Below are 17,479 nucleotides of genomic sequence, written 5' to 3' on the forward strand. Positions count from 1 at the left end.
TCAGTGGAAGAGTTCTGTAGATACTTTAGTCATCAATGGCCTGTAGAAATATTTTGCCTGAACTATTGGCCACATGTAAGAGACAGCTGGATCTTGGTAAAATATTACAAAAATAATCTAAAGCTAAAACCCATTTTGAAGCCATGGGGTGTAGACTGTCTCAGAATTTGTATAAAGGGAAGTTTTTCAAGTATAACTAGATGGTCATCTTTTTGGGCTGTGGCAAAATAAACCACTTAATAGGACATCAGGTTTGATTATTTCTAAAATTGCTATAAATCTATGGTTTCTCATTCACTATTTTGACCATAGTGACTTGATTTATATTTAATCCAAAACATAGAGTCTTTAATTCCTTACTACTGAAATCTAGTTCTATAAAGGTAGTCTTCACAGAATAAGAGGAGAGGCAGCACAATCCTCTAGAAACATGAAGTGCAGAAGAAGAAAAACCAAACTAAAATCTCTTTTCCAGCTGTGTTTAAAATGATGACTTTTTTTTTATAAAGAGCTTTGAATATACTAAAGTGTCATTAGCCTTAAAGAATCTTCTCTTGTACTTCCATGGTAAAGAAAAATTTTGATTGTATTAATTTGGCAATGAGTGTTGGTAAACACATTCATCGGTCCTAATCATACCTCCACATGGGGATTGCCTGGTAGGTTTAGGATTGAACTGCCAAGGAGCTGACATTAAAACCCTCCTCTCTCCTGAGAAAACATGAGAATACTATGATCGACTTTCTGGCCTTTCTCATCAGAGGCTGCTAGGCTGAGAGCAGACCCTCTCTGACAAGGATGAGAATTTGTCCAAACTGGTGGGGTATGTTTTAAAAGGCACAATTCAGTGACCAGAACAGGTGCTAAATAAGCAAACCTGTCCTTTCTCGTCCACCTTGATTGTCCATGATTATGATATAACTGTGGTCCAGTGGCTGGAATTATGGTGATTTTTCAAAAATGCCAGTGTCAAAATTTTGCCTCGACAGTATATCTGTAACTACTAATAATGCTGTTTTGGGCTGACTCAGTTGCTTTGAAATTGCATGGCTCTGTTATGAGTAATGAGAGGCAACCAATTATCTATAAAATAACGGCATGCACAGAGGAGAGTTTGATGAATTACAAATGAACTCTGCTGACACAACAGGGTGTGGAAACCTTCTCTGCTCTTCCTATCAGAGTTAGGGGTGATGCTTGCAGACTTTACAAGCAACTAGCCCACTCAGTTCTAACATGGGGTGGGAGCCTTCCCTCACTAGGATACATGGCATTGCTTTACAATTAAGTAGGAAGCTCAACACGGGTGTATAAAGGCAGCACACCCAGGTATGAAACACCTATGTAAAGAATTATTATGTTCCAGGAAAGATGCAGTTAGATAAGGGATATGGATGCACTGTAATCTGATGTGATTCAGAACACAGACCAAAAGAGCCATCACAAAGCCCCATCTCGGAACTCAGCCCAGTATGTGGGGAGCCACTGCACAAATTCACCTAAGCAGAAGGCAGATGTTGAATTCCTAGAACCAAGGGATTCCCACCCTCATCAGGGATCTGTCAGGTGGAGGAGCTTCATTCAGCAACACTTGGGCTGTTGTCTCTGCCGTGCCTGATGAAGGCAATGTCTGTTTTTCACTATTGCTTAAGAAATTGCAATTTAAAGTCATTTTCTGCTAGGAAAAGGATACAGAGAGTAGTCAAAACACCAAAATATCCTGCAGGATTACATGGGAAGATCAAGAGAATTCTATACATCTAAGCGAATGTTGATGCCCTGATGGCTTCAAGGGGCTGAGTAAAGAGTTCATAGTTTGAGGATGTTTATCTCTGTGGTCCTATGGCAGTCTTGTCATGCTTGGGGATTAATGGGGGTTTATACGTAAAGAAGATACAAAACAGGGGTTTCTACTTACTGAGAGGTTGCTAGTATTTCCACACCAAACATTCAGGAGAGAGTAGGTTTTTTGTTTTTTTGTTGTTGTTGTTGTTTTTGTTTTTGTTTTGTTTTGTTTTTGTCTATTATAGTCCCTTCCCCATATTGGGCATCTCTGGGTACAGGTTTGCACACCGGTTTTTAAGATAGACTAATGGCAAACACAGTGTGAAGGCCAAGCCCTAGGAGTTGGTCTTCCAGGAGAAGCAGTGATTTCAGATAGATCCCATCAGCCTAGAGACTAAGCATGCCTGTCAGGAGCAGTAGGGCATGATGTGGGGCTTGCTGCCCAGTGTCCTCCAGCCAAGTACAAGAGACTGGGCTCTTATCCCTAGGGAAGCTGACTCTGGTTCCCCCCAGGTGCCTTATCTTCTCCACATACCTGGTGAGAGACATGGGGAGCACTAACTTAGGGGGATTGCTACAGGTCTGGAGTCAGCTTGCTCTGGGTTTGAATTCTGACCTCCATTGCTGTCTTTCAAAGACAGGTATCATTTGTCTGTTTATGATAATTTTAGATGATCTTCACTGAATCTCACTATTAATAAGTTATTCCCTTTTAATCCTTTTAAATAAGTCAAATAGAGAGTCTGTTCAGTTCTGGAATGGAATGCCTCTGTAACAATGGCTAGCCTCTCTTTTTAGCAAAGAGAATGAATCTCACTCCCAATGTCTATAGGCAAGCAACTATGCCAAGCTGGAATTCATCAGCATTGTTTTTCTTTCATATTTATTTTTATGCTTAATTTCTAATTGCAAATAATACTTGTTTTTCATTGACATTAACATAGAACGTTTAAAAGTGAATCAGGTAAATAATGAGTAAACAATACCCTGGTACAGAGAGAGAGAGAAAGAAAGAGAGAGAGGCATGATGACATAGGAATGAGAGAGATTTGGGAAACACTGTATTTGCCCAAGGTCATATTACTTAGGTACTTGGTCACATGGTGGAGTGAAGAGGACAGGTGCCTAGATAAGAATTAGTTCAGTCTGGAAAAACTTGCAAGCAAGGAGAGTTGGAATGCAGGGGCTGTGTTGGCTGGGAAAGTGAGCTCTTTTAGCAAGATAGGCAGTCCGGAGACTAAGAGAATGGTCTTTGGGGTTTGAGTGTCTGGGTTCTATCTCAACTCTGTCACTTAGAACTATTTACCTTGTAATAACACTTAACATCATTGAGATTCAGTTTTCTTATTATCTGCAAGATGAGATAATAGAACCTGTATCTTAGAAACTTGGAAATGTTGGCTACTATTATCCTTTCCAGGGCTGAACCCTAGCCTACCTGCCTTTGTGCGTGTTGTGAATTGTGCAGTCTTCCCAGGTAAGCAACATGAGTGTCTTCATACTGGCTCTGCCTAAGACCGACTTGCTGCTGAGGGTGTAATGGGGAAACCTTGGAGAGGTCAAGCTTATCTGAATTTCACATAAACAATGAATACTTTTTTTAGGTCTAGGTATATTCAAATATTGCATGACAGCCCTATTTATTAATGAAATTTCAGAAGTTCTATGAATCCCTTAACATTACATAAACATTTGGTATGCAGATGCATTTTGAAAAGGAAGGAGAGTGGGTATCAAACCTTTGCCTCTAAGGGGAAATATATATTATCCCTTTATATTGCAGGAGATGATGGTGCTCTTGGTGAAATCTTAGGACCCTATGCTTAAGTCCCTAGCCTCCAAGTTACTAGTTGAGCATTTGGCAACCCACATCATCATCGCTCCTTTTCTCTGTTCCTACCTCTGATGGCTGAGGAAACTGAAGGTGATTTGTTTGGTCTGTAACCAAAGGCCTTTAAAGAGAGATATTAATGCTAATTAATTTAAAAAACCCACAGGCATTGTGGCAATAGTTTGTACAGCAAGCTGGGATGAATGTCTTTCTGGCAAGACTTCCAAGGCAAGTTGATTCACCCAGAAGACAGGAGATGTTAGGCCTCAAGGCATGACAGAAGCAAAAACTGGTGAGGCAAAGCATACAGGAAACTTGGGTAGTAAGTTTAAATCCTCTTAAAATGTCTAGAAAATGCATTCTAACACAGAGTCCTACAATTCAGCAAGCCTCAGGAAAAGTCTAGAGCTTTCTTGCCTTGATCTGGAAGTCCCTATTACATAAGAAACTGGAAGAAAAAAGAAAAGATCAGCTTAGTAAGTTGAGTCTGAAGAACAGCAACCCCATTTGAATGGGACATCCCACAATGACACACTGGCTTTCAGAAGAGGAACAGAAGGAGATCTGCAGCCATGCCTATGGGTCTGTGTTCTTAGGTAGACTGGCTTGATCCAGAGGAAGGAAGGAAGGAAGAAGGGAAGAAGGAAGAAATGAGAAGGTGAACAGTAGAAAAGTTTAGAAATAAATGATCAAAGACAGCTTTTGCTAGCACTACACTATATCCCTTCAGGCAATTGAATGGAATGTAGCTGACAAGCCAGTGACATTCTCCAGTTTCATTCTCCAATGAAATAAGTGTTCTAGAATGCAAGTGCCTGAGCACTAGGACATGCATGAACAATAATGGGGGAGACCTAGTTGATACTTGGTCTTCAAGTAATTGGAATACTTTAAAAAGGAGGCAGAGGAAAGAATGCCCAAGAAATGCACAAATACTAAAAACTAACTATAAAAGACTCCTATTTCAAAGGGAAAATGGAATACAATGAACATGTTTTCTACCTAAAAATCATGACCACTAAGCAGTGGATATAATTTTATATAATTCTGTTGCTACCAGTATTCACTAATTGTGTTTTTAATTTGTGTCTGATCTACTTCAACAGCTTATAGTATAAACACAAGACCGGATGAAGCAGACAATTCCCAAAAGGAAAAAAACTATTTAGGAGAGAGACACTTTATCTGAGGACCATGGAAGGAGTTTTGTTTGTTTTGTTTTGTTTTTAACAGGGTTGACAGATAAAATATAGGTGGTATTTTTTAGTCTAGGGATGCCCCAATATTTCATGGCAACCCCATTTATTAGTACATTTCAGAAGATCCATAAGCTCCTGGATATTCTATAAATATTTGGTGCAGATATGCATTTTAAAAAAGGAAACTGGCTACAGCTTTCCACCAGAATCTTAAATCTGTCATCTCTCAACAGTTCAACATCATTAATGCAAAGAGATAATTCTATCATGTCTGCCCTTTTCCTGTGGCCTTGAGCTTCCCAGCAGCCAAAACTAAAGGGAATTTACAAAAGCAATTTACCAAATAGCAGCTGAAGAGAAGAGGCCCAAGTGGAAGAAAGACTGATCTGGTCAGAAGATAGTGAGTCAGCTGGCTCACAAGCCCCTTCCAGCCTATGTAGAAATCTGAGACTAAAGCTCTCAGTGGGTATTCACTTTTTAAAGGATCAGGTATGCATTACAAAAGATCTTGGGCTGCCTGGCAGGATTGAACTGGATGGATGAAGGGCAGGATGGTGACCCAGGTGGGCTAGGGGAAGGTGGCTGGAAGGAAGTGAGCTGATAGTTATGTAGAAGGTGACATGGAGGCAGGGAGGAAGAGGAAACCCAGAGGTAGGAATCCCTGCCTCAAGGGTCAGGGTTTTTTCTGCTCAGGCTTTTATATCTTTTGAATTCCTCTGTACCTATTTTTATGTGTCCCCATCCTGGGCAGGGAGTCTCCTTCCAAGGCCCCATGGAAGCTGTGAGTGATGATGAAGGCACAGTCTTTACCTGCAAAGTCACTGAAAGTAGACCCTTAGTGCTGCAGCTTCTGATGCCATTTCCTCCTCAGATCTCCACAAGGTTGGGGAGTCCTCTTCCTCTTTGTCATGTTTCTGGAGCTTTGAAGAAAACAATGGAATAGGCTTATTAATAATGGGTCCTTGGGATCTCTGAACAAGTGTTGTGTGGATGGTAAACAGAATTTGCAAATCAGAGGCTGAAAGGTGTATGTCCTTTAATTGTATTGGTTGCCAAAAGTTGAAAATGGGGAGGTGTCATGTAAGTGTCCACATTTCCAGCTTTGGTGATAACATAACCAGATCAGGCTATGCTGTGGCCTGTTCGATGCCTTGTCTTGTCCGCTGGAGGCTGTAAGTGGGAGGTCACAGACTGGGGAGCTTCCTCCCATTTACAGTAATCCCCAGTACTCTCTGATCTTATGCTTGGCTGGCATCATTCATGTATTTTACTCACCATTCAATGAAGAAACTGTTTTACACCTACCCATGATCATTCTCCTCAAGTGGCCTATGGTTTCCCTACTATTCTCTTTGGCTTAGTCTCTCTTATATGAGCTCAGAGCAGTTTTGTTCAGTGAAGCAAAATAGCCCAAGCAAATCTGTGATAACAGTACAAGAGCCATGAGTACTGAGTAAGAAATAAGAGCATATCCATTAAAAGAGGCTTTAGCAGGCAAACAGTTAAAAAAAATTAGAAAACATCAAGAAATTAACAATCGATCTAAGTCAATTAAATCATTTAAAAATCCTCTTCAAATACGCATATTTATTTTTAAAAACATCTTGTATATGTCTCAGATTTGCATATAGAGTAAATAAAATTTCCATTCTACCAGAGAGAGGATGTTCTCAGAGCTCTTCATTAGAAGAGCTCAATTTTCCCCCTTAATCGCCTATTGCAGTTCAGTTTTATTAACTAAATTTGTTATTCCTGTGTGTGGCTTTATCCATTGTAAAATGCTGAAGGTATAAATTCACAGGATGTGCAGTGTAGTATTTTGTAAGTCGTTTGAAGAGATTGAGGTAAATGTTTTAACAGTACCAATGATGGCCAGTATTTATGATATGAACCGGTAGTTTCTTTGATGTGTATTATTTCATCCTGCACCATTTCATTTAATCTGTACCATAATCCCTACACAAGGCAGGCACTGCTTAGCTCCATCTTTACCAAGGAAGAAATTGAGTTCTGAGGAAGTTCATTTGCTTGTCAAAGATCAGCCAGCTAGGCATGGCTGAGTTATTCCCAACAATTTTTGCCTTTTTATCTATCCTAGAGGAGCTGCCTGCCACCTGAGTGGCCAGTTCCACCCACCAGGCGCAGTCCCCTCCCCAGCCAAAAGGCAGTCCTTTGAAAAGCATCTTGCTGCCTCAGCAAAAAGTCTCTCCACTAACATAGTGGAGTTTGCTATCTTGGGCCAAAATCACTGTAAATCTAACCCAGAGAGACCCCATTGCCCCCAACGTGGCCCCTTGGAGCAGATGGAGAAATTTCCCCAGTATTTCTGAGCAAACTTTGACACACAAAGCAAACCAGTGAAGGAATGATACCCAGGCTCTCCAGCTGAGCTATATTTCCACTTGGGGTAAGTTTGAGTCTAAATGAGGTTCATTAGCATATAACTGGGCCACAAATATGTTGATGAGGGTCATGGATCTTCTGTTCAGAATTTGGCTGCCAGCACTCTGGTTTTACATTTTGCCACATAGATTTAATTCTCCTTAGTGGAAGAAAACCACATTAAGAAGTCATTTCCCTCCTCGCAGAGGCAGATAGAACACCATCGCTACAGGCGAGTCAAACAGGATTGCTATTTTTCTACTCAAGAACTAATTTTCATTTTGATACTAGCTTTAGGTCTGTTATAAATCCATCTTGTAACAATTCAATAGAATGACAAAGAGCAATATATACAGCCCAGAAAATATGGCCTTCCCACTTCTGGTGCTGCCATTGAAAAGACACAGAAACCCAGCATTAAGTGGCTTCATCACCACAGATCATACCAGATGAATCCAAATAATTTAGAGCCTGTGAACGTTAATGCCTCCCTGGTTATTAGGAGACCGTCTGTTATTGTCATATGCCTTACAGATGGCAACGTTGTGCCCACACTTCGAAGTTGTTTATGCGAGGTAGAGAAATAAATAAAACAAAAACTAATCATATTTGCAAAGCTCTGCTGTATATGGTTTTTAAAACTTAGAGATTTCCCTCCTAAAAGCCCCAGATGGAAAAATGTGGCTTTCTTTAGAACAGTAGTGCTGGCTACCCACTGGATTCACCTGGGGAACTTTAAAAAACACTATTGCCTGGGTCCACCCAGGGATTCTGATTTAATTTGTTTGGGGACAGCCTGGGTTTGGGGACTTTTTCAAACTTCTCAGTTAATTCTGAGGTGCACTTACTCCTTGAGAAGCAAGGCATTTGGGAGAAATGTGTATGTGTATAGATAGAGCCCATGCACATAGAGAAATAATACATTTCCCTTTAAGACCATTGCTTGTCACCCTGTCAATAGAAGAGAGGCTGTTGTTTGCAAACCCTGTTTTACAACTGCTTTTCTTCTCTACAGAAATAGGGAGTCCAGGAATGATCCTGATGAGCAAGACCTGCGTCTTCAAAGAGGCACCCAGGTGACTTAGAAATTAAACGTGGTGTAGTTTGGGGTACATTTCTTCCTTCCTGAGGCAGCCCAGGAACCTGGTGGCTGCAAGCCATTGCAGGCTGGCAGAGGTAAGCTCTAGTGACCTCAAACAGTGGTTTATGCAGAAGGCACTACATGCCAGAAGGAAGCTTTATTGGGGGAGGGGAGAACTTCAGATGAACCTTCCAGATTAATTTAGGCTGTCCACAGGGAAAGGCACTGACTGCTTACTAATGCACATGGTATTTATTCTGTCCCCACAATGCTAAGGGCTGGCCCTGGCACTAGAACACTGAAACAGACCCATTTATTGTCATTATGGGATACTCAGAATAGGCACCAAATGGTTAATTATAAATGGTGGGGGCAGGGTGGGATTTACAAATGGAACAGACCCTTTTGCTGCCCATATGAAGGGTACCCAGGTAGGGAGAATAGGCACCAAATGATTTATTACAAATAAGGAGGACGCATTTCCAAATGGGAGGGCTGCTGCTGGGAGGGCCTGACCTGCTTTGAAAGGCTTTTGAGTTTCAGCTTGGTAAAGAAACAGAGTGCTATGATACAGAGTGACGGGGGAGAAGGGCTTATCTAAGGAACATCTAGCAACATCTCTCCAAGAAGATAAGGTTAGGCTCAGACTTTGACAATGAGAGGGCAAGCTCCTTAACCTCTTTGTGCCTAAGTTTCCCCCCACTGTAAAAAGGGAGCAGTAAGGGTTTTGAGTAGATGTACTTGGCACTTAGTAGTAATAAGTGGTACTTAGTGTTTGCTGCTGCTATTACTACTATCAGGCTGGATACACCATCCCCATCACAGTGGGGACAGAGAGGTTTTGTCCAGGAGTAAACTTGCCTTTCCTGTCTTCATGGTTCCCCAATGACGTGTGTCTTTTTGGACCTTAAATACACTAAAAGGATTAAGAGCTATGGTCAGAATTCGTATGGCTCAAACCAACGACTCTAGTGAGGCACTGAAGTCTGAGGAGAAAATTTAGCTCCTGCAGCTTTAAAATGACCTATAATAATCCCTAACTCTCCAGGTTGTTAAGAGTAAAAAAGGTATCAATGGAGGCTCCTCACAGGTCAAGGTCAAGGTCTTAGAATAAAAGCATGTGGTAATGATCAAATGCAGTCAAAATTACCCTGAAATCAGGGCTGCCAGAGTTAGCAAATAAAAATACTAAATCAAATTAACTGAGTGTCCTGTACGTCTCATGTGATATTTGGGACATATTCTTACTAAAAAGTATTACTTATTTATCTAAAATTCAAACTTAAATGGGCTTCTCCTTATATTTTATCTGGTAACTCAGCCTGGGGGACCCCCTTTGAAAAAGAAAAACCTAAACACTGAAAGTGCTTGGCTCACATTTGGGTTGTTCCCACACCTGCCTTGCTATGAATCCAGGAAAAGACACAGGCTGTCCAAAGGAAGACCAAAATCAAAGCTAGCATTTTGTTCACTCTAAGGTTTAGTATTGGATGAAATGAAGAGTACTCTTTAAACCTCACAGCTCAGTGGTTCTCAGGCGCACACTTTTCCACATTTTCACATCTCTGAAATCAAAGTGTGCTCCACAATCGACGGTGTGTCATAATTTAATTGGCAGTGTTTTTCTTTGTTAGTCGTACATGAAGGAACGGTGCTACTTCCTGTTGACTGCGTCTGGGGTTCAATGCACTACAGTGCTCCGTCTTTCCTCCTGGTAATCATATCACACAAGTTAAATGGCCATGACAGTGCTCAACACCACAGCACATTCCTTACCTCCTCTCTAGGCAACAGTGAAACTGTTGAACAGTTGACACTGTTTTCACAGGCACTTGGTTCTTTAGGGGAAAGTGCTCACCAGAGTTAGAAAGTTTGCAAAAAAATTTGAGCCAAAAAATCTTTATTCACTCAACAGAGTGAAGTCTGTGATGGCTCTTAGAAGAGCATTCTATTTCCATATAAGTTTGAAAAGAGATTAAAAAAAATGTATCTGCAGTCATTTCACTTTATCTGCCTGAAATGATTTTGGAGAAGGTAGTGTTAACAGGATTTCTAACTGAAGTAGTGATATGTGTCAATTTTGACATTCTGCTCCTTCCTGGGCATTGAGCGTGCTATCACAAGGTATGTGAGGTAAAGATCAATTCCCTGATGTAATGCTCAAACTGCCTTGGCTATTGACTTTTTTATAGCTCTGTAATGGAATACAGTAGGAAGAATGATTCACAATAATTTAAATGTTTTTCAGGATTTGGAACTAACCTGTAATAAAATGCCAAGTTGTCTTCAAAGGCTGGGGAAGGTGGGGGGAAACGATTTAATACCACTTCTTAAAGAAGCAAGTGCTGAATATTAACTTGAGTGTTGTTATAGAGTACGTTAATATATTTCATTGTTATTTTCTAAAACAACATAAAGAGAAGGAAGCTTAAACTATTTCTTACGGGTTGATGGTTCTATTCAGACAGGTGTTTATATAGTCTTGAAAAGGAAATGATATCAATGAACACGGAAGTAAATCCATAATTTTCTTTTAGAACTAATTCTCTGCCTCTATTTTCAATATAGCCAACAAGCCTTTGTTGAGCACATGATATATTTCAGGCACTGTTCTAGGCATTATGGGAACTGTCAAAATGTATAAGCCACAATCTGTGCCTCCAGGGGTCTTACCACCTCAAAGGGCAGACAGATTTATACATATGTAATATAAGTCAGTCTGGTATAAGAACTGGGCTAGAAGTTCCATCACAGTGTTCTCAGAATATCTGAGGAAGAGAGTAATTCTTGCCAGGTGGGGCCTTTGGTTGACTTAAAAAATCAGGATTTCCACTGGGCTTAAAGCATGTGATTTCTGGGCAGTGGGAATGGCTTTAGCAAACACATGAGGTGCATGCCAGCTCTACTGCAACTCATGCCATGGCTAGCTTCCTCAACTGCTGGCACCCCTCTTTCCTGAGGAGTTCTGACTTAGCTTTCCTCATAAGCCTGAACTTCTCTCAGAGTGGTCAGAGAACTGAAATTTAGTTGCCATTTTGAGAAGCCTTAACATTCCATTGTTTAAAGATGGGGAAGACATGGGGTGCCTGGGTGGCTCAGTCAGTTGAGCATCTGATTTCGGCTCAGGTCATGATCTCATAGTTCATGGGTTCGAGACCTGCATCGGGCTTTGCGCTGACGGTGTGGAGACTGCTTCAGATTCTCTATCTCCCGCTCTCCATGCCCCTCCCCGCCACTATCTCTTTCTCAAAAGTAAATAAACATTAAAAAAAAAAAAAGATGGGAAAGATATCTCATTGGCCCAGAAGATGGCCTCCAGTCTATGATTCAAAGCCACAAACAGCTTTGAATCCTGCTAAGAGAAAGTTACTCCATTTTCAATCTGATTAATCAAAAGTCTTAGTACTAGCATGTCCTTACTATGGTACCAGCATGACCTCTAACAGAAAGAGAGGAGCCATCCAGACTCTAGCTAGAATGTAATAAGATTGTTTTGTTTACATCATATTGATTTTGAGGGTTATCTCCCATTTATGATGTCATCTCAAATTTCCTTTTAAACTAAATTTATTTAAGGTAAAGAGTCGAGTGAGAAAATAGATGAAGTAAAACAATGTCAGAAATAGAGGATTAAGCACAGCATTAACCTTGAAAGATGGTCCAGAGGTGGGAAGTATAGCTGAGGTGAGGAAAGTCACTGCAAGTATGAGGCTACAGCATGGGCCTTCTAGGATGTGGATGTAGTTGTTTCTATTGGGCTAAATCAAAGGAGGCTTCAGAATTTTTTTTTTTCTTTTTAGACAGACATTGAAAGTCAAAATAGTTTAAAATGATGAGAGCTCTGAAGAGCAACCAATGAATTGTGATGTGTGGGGATGGTAGAATGGTGGGGGAGGGGTTATGGGGGGAAAGGCCTCACTGAAGAAATGATGGAGAAGCTGAGATGCTAACAATGTCTAGAAAGCCATGAATCGAGAGCAGGGAAAAAAGGTATTTCATGCAGAGGGAACGGAAGTGCACAGCATCGAGGGAAAAGGGATCTTGGTTGAGTCACTGACTAGAAAAGTAAGGGACATGGCAGATAATTTGCAGCCTGTGGGGATGGCTGAGAAATGGGAATTTTATTTTTGGTGCAAAAGAAGACATTAAAGGGTGGGAAGTGGGGAAATTAAAAGCTTAGAATAATTTTTCATTGAGTGGCCTGGCTGGAGAATGAATTAGAGACCGCTACTGCAGCAGCTGGACCAGAAATCATGGGAGCTGGGCAGGCATAGACTGGACCAGAAGGGGGCCCGTCAGGCTGGAGGCGAGCTCAGCTGCCCCATAATCCAGTGTGCTGGTGAGTTAGCTACAGTGTGTGCAGTTAGTGAGAGGGTCTCCATGCCTCCCTTCAGGCAGATATTTCTTTGACAACTTCCTGCCAGGCACTTTATGTAAAGCACGCTTGGATGCTGGCTCCCCTGCTCAAGGCTGCTCTGAACCAGTATGAAAATCACTCCTGTACTGCCCAGTATGTGACTCTCTTCAGTTACCTGCTTCCCAAACTCCCTAAGATTTCCTGGACCATTTAGATTGACTTGAGTGATATTTCATAATTCTGGATGTTGTCTCACTCCGTCACATACACACAGCCAGCATCCTTTGAGCACAAGTTTCCTCCCCAAACACTAAATACCGTTTCTCTCGGTGCTGGTTATTGAGCAGTTAGTCACCCACTTTGGCCTCTCTTGGTGTCCTAATGAATCGCCTCTTGCTTTCATTTGATGCAAAATAATAAGTCTGTACTGCCAACCATTGGTAGCTACTTCTTTCTTAGAACCCTGAGGTTCTGCAGATATTTCTTTGTGCAAAAATATGTTAATTGCCTCCCCACCCTTTTTTTTTTTGAGAGAGAGAGCTAACGCACACAGAGTGGTGGGAGTAGAGAGAGAGGGAGAGAGGGTCTTAAGCAGTCTCCACCATGCTTAGCATAGAGCACGACAAGGGGCTTGATCCCACCACCCTAAAATCAGACCTGAGATGAAATCAAGAGTTGACATGTAACCCCTTGAGCCACTCAGGCACTGCGACTGCCTCCCTTCTGAATCTCTGTGTGAGCTGGAGCCCTGAACTAATGGCTAGATTGTGAGACTTCGAAGTGCAACCAAGTGGCTTCTGGTTCCCTCTGTTCACTGTGAAGTTTTCAAAGTCCAAATCATTGCCCTTTATGGAGAGAAATCCAGGTAATGCACAAAGCATTCATCATTTGCTTAGTTGTCTAAGCTTTGACTTAAGCCTAACTTGCTTGAGTTAAAGAAAAAAAAAATTTTAGTACTGCCAACGAGGCCAAAATGCTGAAATAAGCTCTTATATTAATTAATGGTATCCTACTTTCAAGGAGTATAGAGTGTTGATGTTTAAGAATTTGTAACCCCCAAAAGTATTTATTAACTAGAAAATCACAGCACTGGAAAATAATTATGCCAAACCACTGTACTATAACAGAACCCAATTGCTTATCCAATTATACATTAAAGTATCACATTGTCAAGCCGATTGCCAAAGCAGCAAATGAGACTTTGCCAGCATCACAATTTGGACTAGATATTACTCAATTGACTGTACTGTGAATGGTCCTCAGAGTATCCCATGAACCCTATAAAACCTGTACAAACCAGGGTGGGTAATTCAGGTTTGGTGGAGTACATGGCTGCCATCACAAAATTGCTTTAATTGGCTAGACATTATAATTTGTAGTTTTCCATCAGAAGCTTGTTAGGAGCAATTCAGCAAAGGGAGATTTCTGCTCCTGGTCTTATGCAGTTGATTTCAATGAAAATAACAAAGTAGTCACTTCCTGTCAGAGGCACAATCTTTGAGAAAGGTAAACCTAGACGGGGCTTCCTGGATCTGCCATGCTGCCTCCTGGCCTGCCACCATTTAGAACTTTCTTACAACATGGCATCAGGGCAGGTGAGGAACAGGGCTCAGGGATTGGACCGTGAAGGGCTGCAGGGGTGTTGATATGGGAGTCACTACATTCGAGAATCATCAGCATAGAGTAAAATACAAACCTGAATTAATTTTAGGATTAAATTTTACAGCTAAAATTTTCTTCATAGTTTACCACATGAGCCTCATGTTTATAAGAGATGAGAGTGATCCCACCTAACAATCGGGCCAATCATTTCAGATGAAAATCCCATGATGGCAATAGTGATTACCTGGGCTGGGTAGAGAAATCAACTGTGCTAACCCAGCAGTCCTTGGTATTCCCATTATAATCCCTCAATAATAGTTAATTTGATAGAAAGTCTTCTGTCCAGTTCTCATGTGTATGGTTGAAATCACCAAATTACAGTAACATCCATTGGTGTATCCTTAATAGTTGCTGGGTCTGACACCCAGTATGTAGTCAAGAAGCATATGTTAAAGGTGCCTTCCCTCCCAACTTAGTGGCTGCACAAGTTCAACATTCCCATTTTCCAGATGAAACATCTGAGTCTCCAAGGCACTTAAATCACTCAACCAACATCACATGACTACTGAGGAACAGTAGTTGTCTGGATCAATATGGTTTATAGGCTCCTAGTACACTCATTGGATCTACTCTGTAAATTCTTGACTTTTCTTTGGTTAACATTTTTGAAAGCAGGGATGATAGAGCAGCACAGAGAAGAGGTTGCAAACAGAGATCTACCTCCCAGCTGAGATCAGGCTGGGCAGCCTCCTCTGAGGGGACAACTGCATCTCAGGCAAGTTTTCAGTAAATAATCACTGATCTCTGTCACCTCACCCCAGGCTCCATTGTAGCTGAGTTTTACTGGCTTTTTAATGTGTAGGAAATTGGTGAAGCAACAGGGACTAGAGATTTCTACCAGTCTGATTTCCTCAGGCCTCCTGTTTCTAGAAATGCACTCACTGAGAAATGAAATGAAACTGCTTCTGAAAGGGAGTTTCATGATGGAGCAAACTTCAGAAAAGGAAATGTTAATTCAAAAACCAATTTCCTCACCAGCCATATTCCACAGGCCTTCCCTACTCCCCTCCTCCCACCCCATGTCTTGGATACTGGTGTTTGAGCAAGAGTGTTCTCCTTTATTCCTAGAGTGATGTCAACTTGTGGTACTCAGAATGAGGAAAGAGAAAAGGCAAGGGGCCAGTTTATCATTTCTTTTGAATCTCCTGAATGTTGCCATATTTGCTCCTGCTACAGTGTAGATTCTTCTTCCAAAGGCCCATTACAGAACTTTTAGAAACACAGCCCAGGCAAGAGAGCTCTCCTCGAGGAGAGTGGGGTATCTGTATTGTAAGAAGTACACCACCAGGCACACCCTATTGTAGATATGGCCTCAGAATCCTGCTCAACACAATCCAGGCAGCAACAACTAAGCCCTCAAAATAAAACCCATTTGGAGATGCTGAACTAAGTGAGCTGTTGGCTGGGGGTTGCACAATCCAGGTGCCCCAAGCATTGGAAGCTTATTTCTTTGCAGAACTCAAAATTCAATTATTCAACAAATAGTAGTAATATGTCTGCCACGTGGTATTACACTGTGCAATGGTGAGCAAGCTGGACAAGGTTTATTGCCCTCAGGAGGCTAACATTTGAGGAGAAAAGGCAGGCAATTGGCAACTATTCAAATCAAATCGATTACTACCATTCCAGAGAATAAGAGAAGTACATCAGACAATGCAGCCAGGGAAGGCTGCTCTGAGGAGGTGACAAGGAGGCTGAGAGGGTTCAGCAAGTACTCATACCCAGAGGAAGGGCAGAGGTATCCGCATGGTCTGTGAACTGGCCGAAGGTCAGTGATGGGAGCAGAATGAGGAAGTACCCAAAGAGGCAGGCAAATCCCCTTCCTTTTAGTAGCAGAGGCACAAGTACTAGAAGAGAGAGGAATGGGATGATTCAGTCACATCATCTTTGTGGAGCACCTACTTTTTGCTGGTCTCAGAAGAATATGAATTGAGTGAAGACGTGGTAAGTTTAGACTCCAAGGGCTGAAGGAGGAGAGGCCAGCTGGAACAGCTGGGCCCAGCCTTGCTTGTGAGATAAGGTAATGCCACTTTGGGGCTTTAGTTTTGCTTCCTGGGCCTCTACCTCTACTTAATACCAGGCCATCCTGATAGGACATTTTCCACAGAAAAGCAAACGAGTGGCAAACTTTTTGCACAAGTGGTTACCACCGAGGAGCAGTGAGGACACAGGGTGACCTCACAAGCATCTTTCCGAATATTCACCATATGTTTGGTGGAGCTAAAAGAGCTAGGCAACACCATCTGGCCAGGTGCTTTGCACCAGGACTCACATGTTGGCAGATGACAAATGACTAACATAAAATCTATATTCTAAGGGTACTCACCACTCCCTAGATTGCTCATGAATTTCTTCCTTTTACAAGATAATTGTTCTGCCTTTGGTTACAATACCACACTCCCTGCTACACACCCATTGAATGTAACATGCTGTTACAAACCCATTCACTTCTGATGGAACTGTTCCAATGTCCTTCAAAGCTGGGTTGTTGCGAGTTACACAAATAAATTAGGAGCCAACCTTTCCCCAATGCCTCTATTTCATTTAAATACCTTCTTTAATGAAGATATAAAGCCTTGGATGCAGCTGAAACGCTAAGTTTACCATGCGTGACAGCAGATCTTTGTCACAGAAGATTTCAAATGCCTTTTAAAACAAAACAAAACCAAAAACCAGAATACTTGAAAGAAACTGAAATTTCCTTGTTATAGGCTCAACTGCTCATTTTATATACCCTATAAGTGACCATAATCCAGAAATCAGCACAGAAAACAGATGTAAGGCAACTGCAAACATACACATACAGCTTCACTACAGTGAACACCTAAAATGCAATGCCAGGCTTGTGACTATTTTGAAGCATCAGACTAGAAAAGAGATCCTTTCACCTTTTTCAGCTTCCTGAATCTAACCTCTCATTTATTTACTACTAAGATGTTCAAGAGGCACTGTAGAAAGGGCCAAGCCTGGGATTTATATAAATGGCATATCAGTAAATATAACTATATATATGAAAATCTAGGCTTGATTCATATATATATATATATATGTGTGTGTGTGTGTGTATAGCTTGATTTTAAAATGTCATTGTTGGGAGTTATAACCCATAAAAAGAGTCTTAATATTTTAATTAATCTCATCTCAGTGCTACTTAGGGGTTTAAAGGAGTTTGGTTGCTAAAA

General features: G+C 41.3%; 1 protein-coding gene across 3 annotated transcripts in view; it reads right to left on the minus strand.

Moving 5' to 3' along the window:
• The window catches only part of FHIT (fragile histidine triad diadenosine triphosphatase), a 1,429,439-nt gene that overhangs the window by 23,251 nt on the left and 1,388,709 nt on the right, over nucleotides 1-17,479 (minus strand). For all 3 annotated transcript variants that reach the window (XM_043587808.1, XM_043587809.1, XM_043587810.1), the window contains one exon: nucleotides 5,626-5,735. In XM_043587808.1, the coding sequence (XP_043443743.1) occupies nucleotides 5,634-5,735 (102 nt within the window). In that variant the 3' untranslated portion in view covers nucleotides 5,626-5,633. The remainder of the gene's footprint in view (nucleotides 1-5,625; nucleotides 5,736-17,479) is intronic.

This window comes from Prionailurus bengalensis, chromosome A2 (assembly GCF_016509475.1).
Source record: "Prionailurus bengalensis isolate Pbe53 chromosome A2, Fcat_Pben_1.1_paternal_pri, whole genome shotgun sequence".
In the NCBI taxonomy this organism is placed as follows: Eukaryota; Metazoa; Chordata; class Mammalia; order Carnivora; family Felidae; genus Prionailurus; species Prionailurus bengalensis.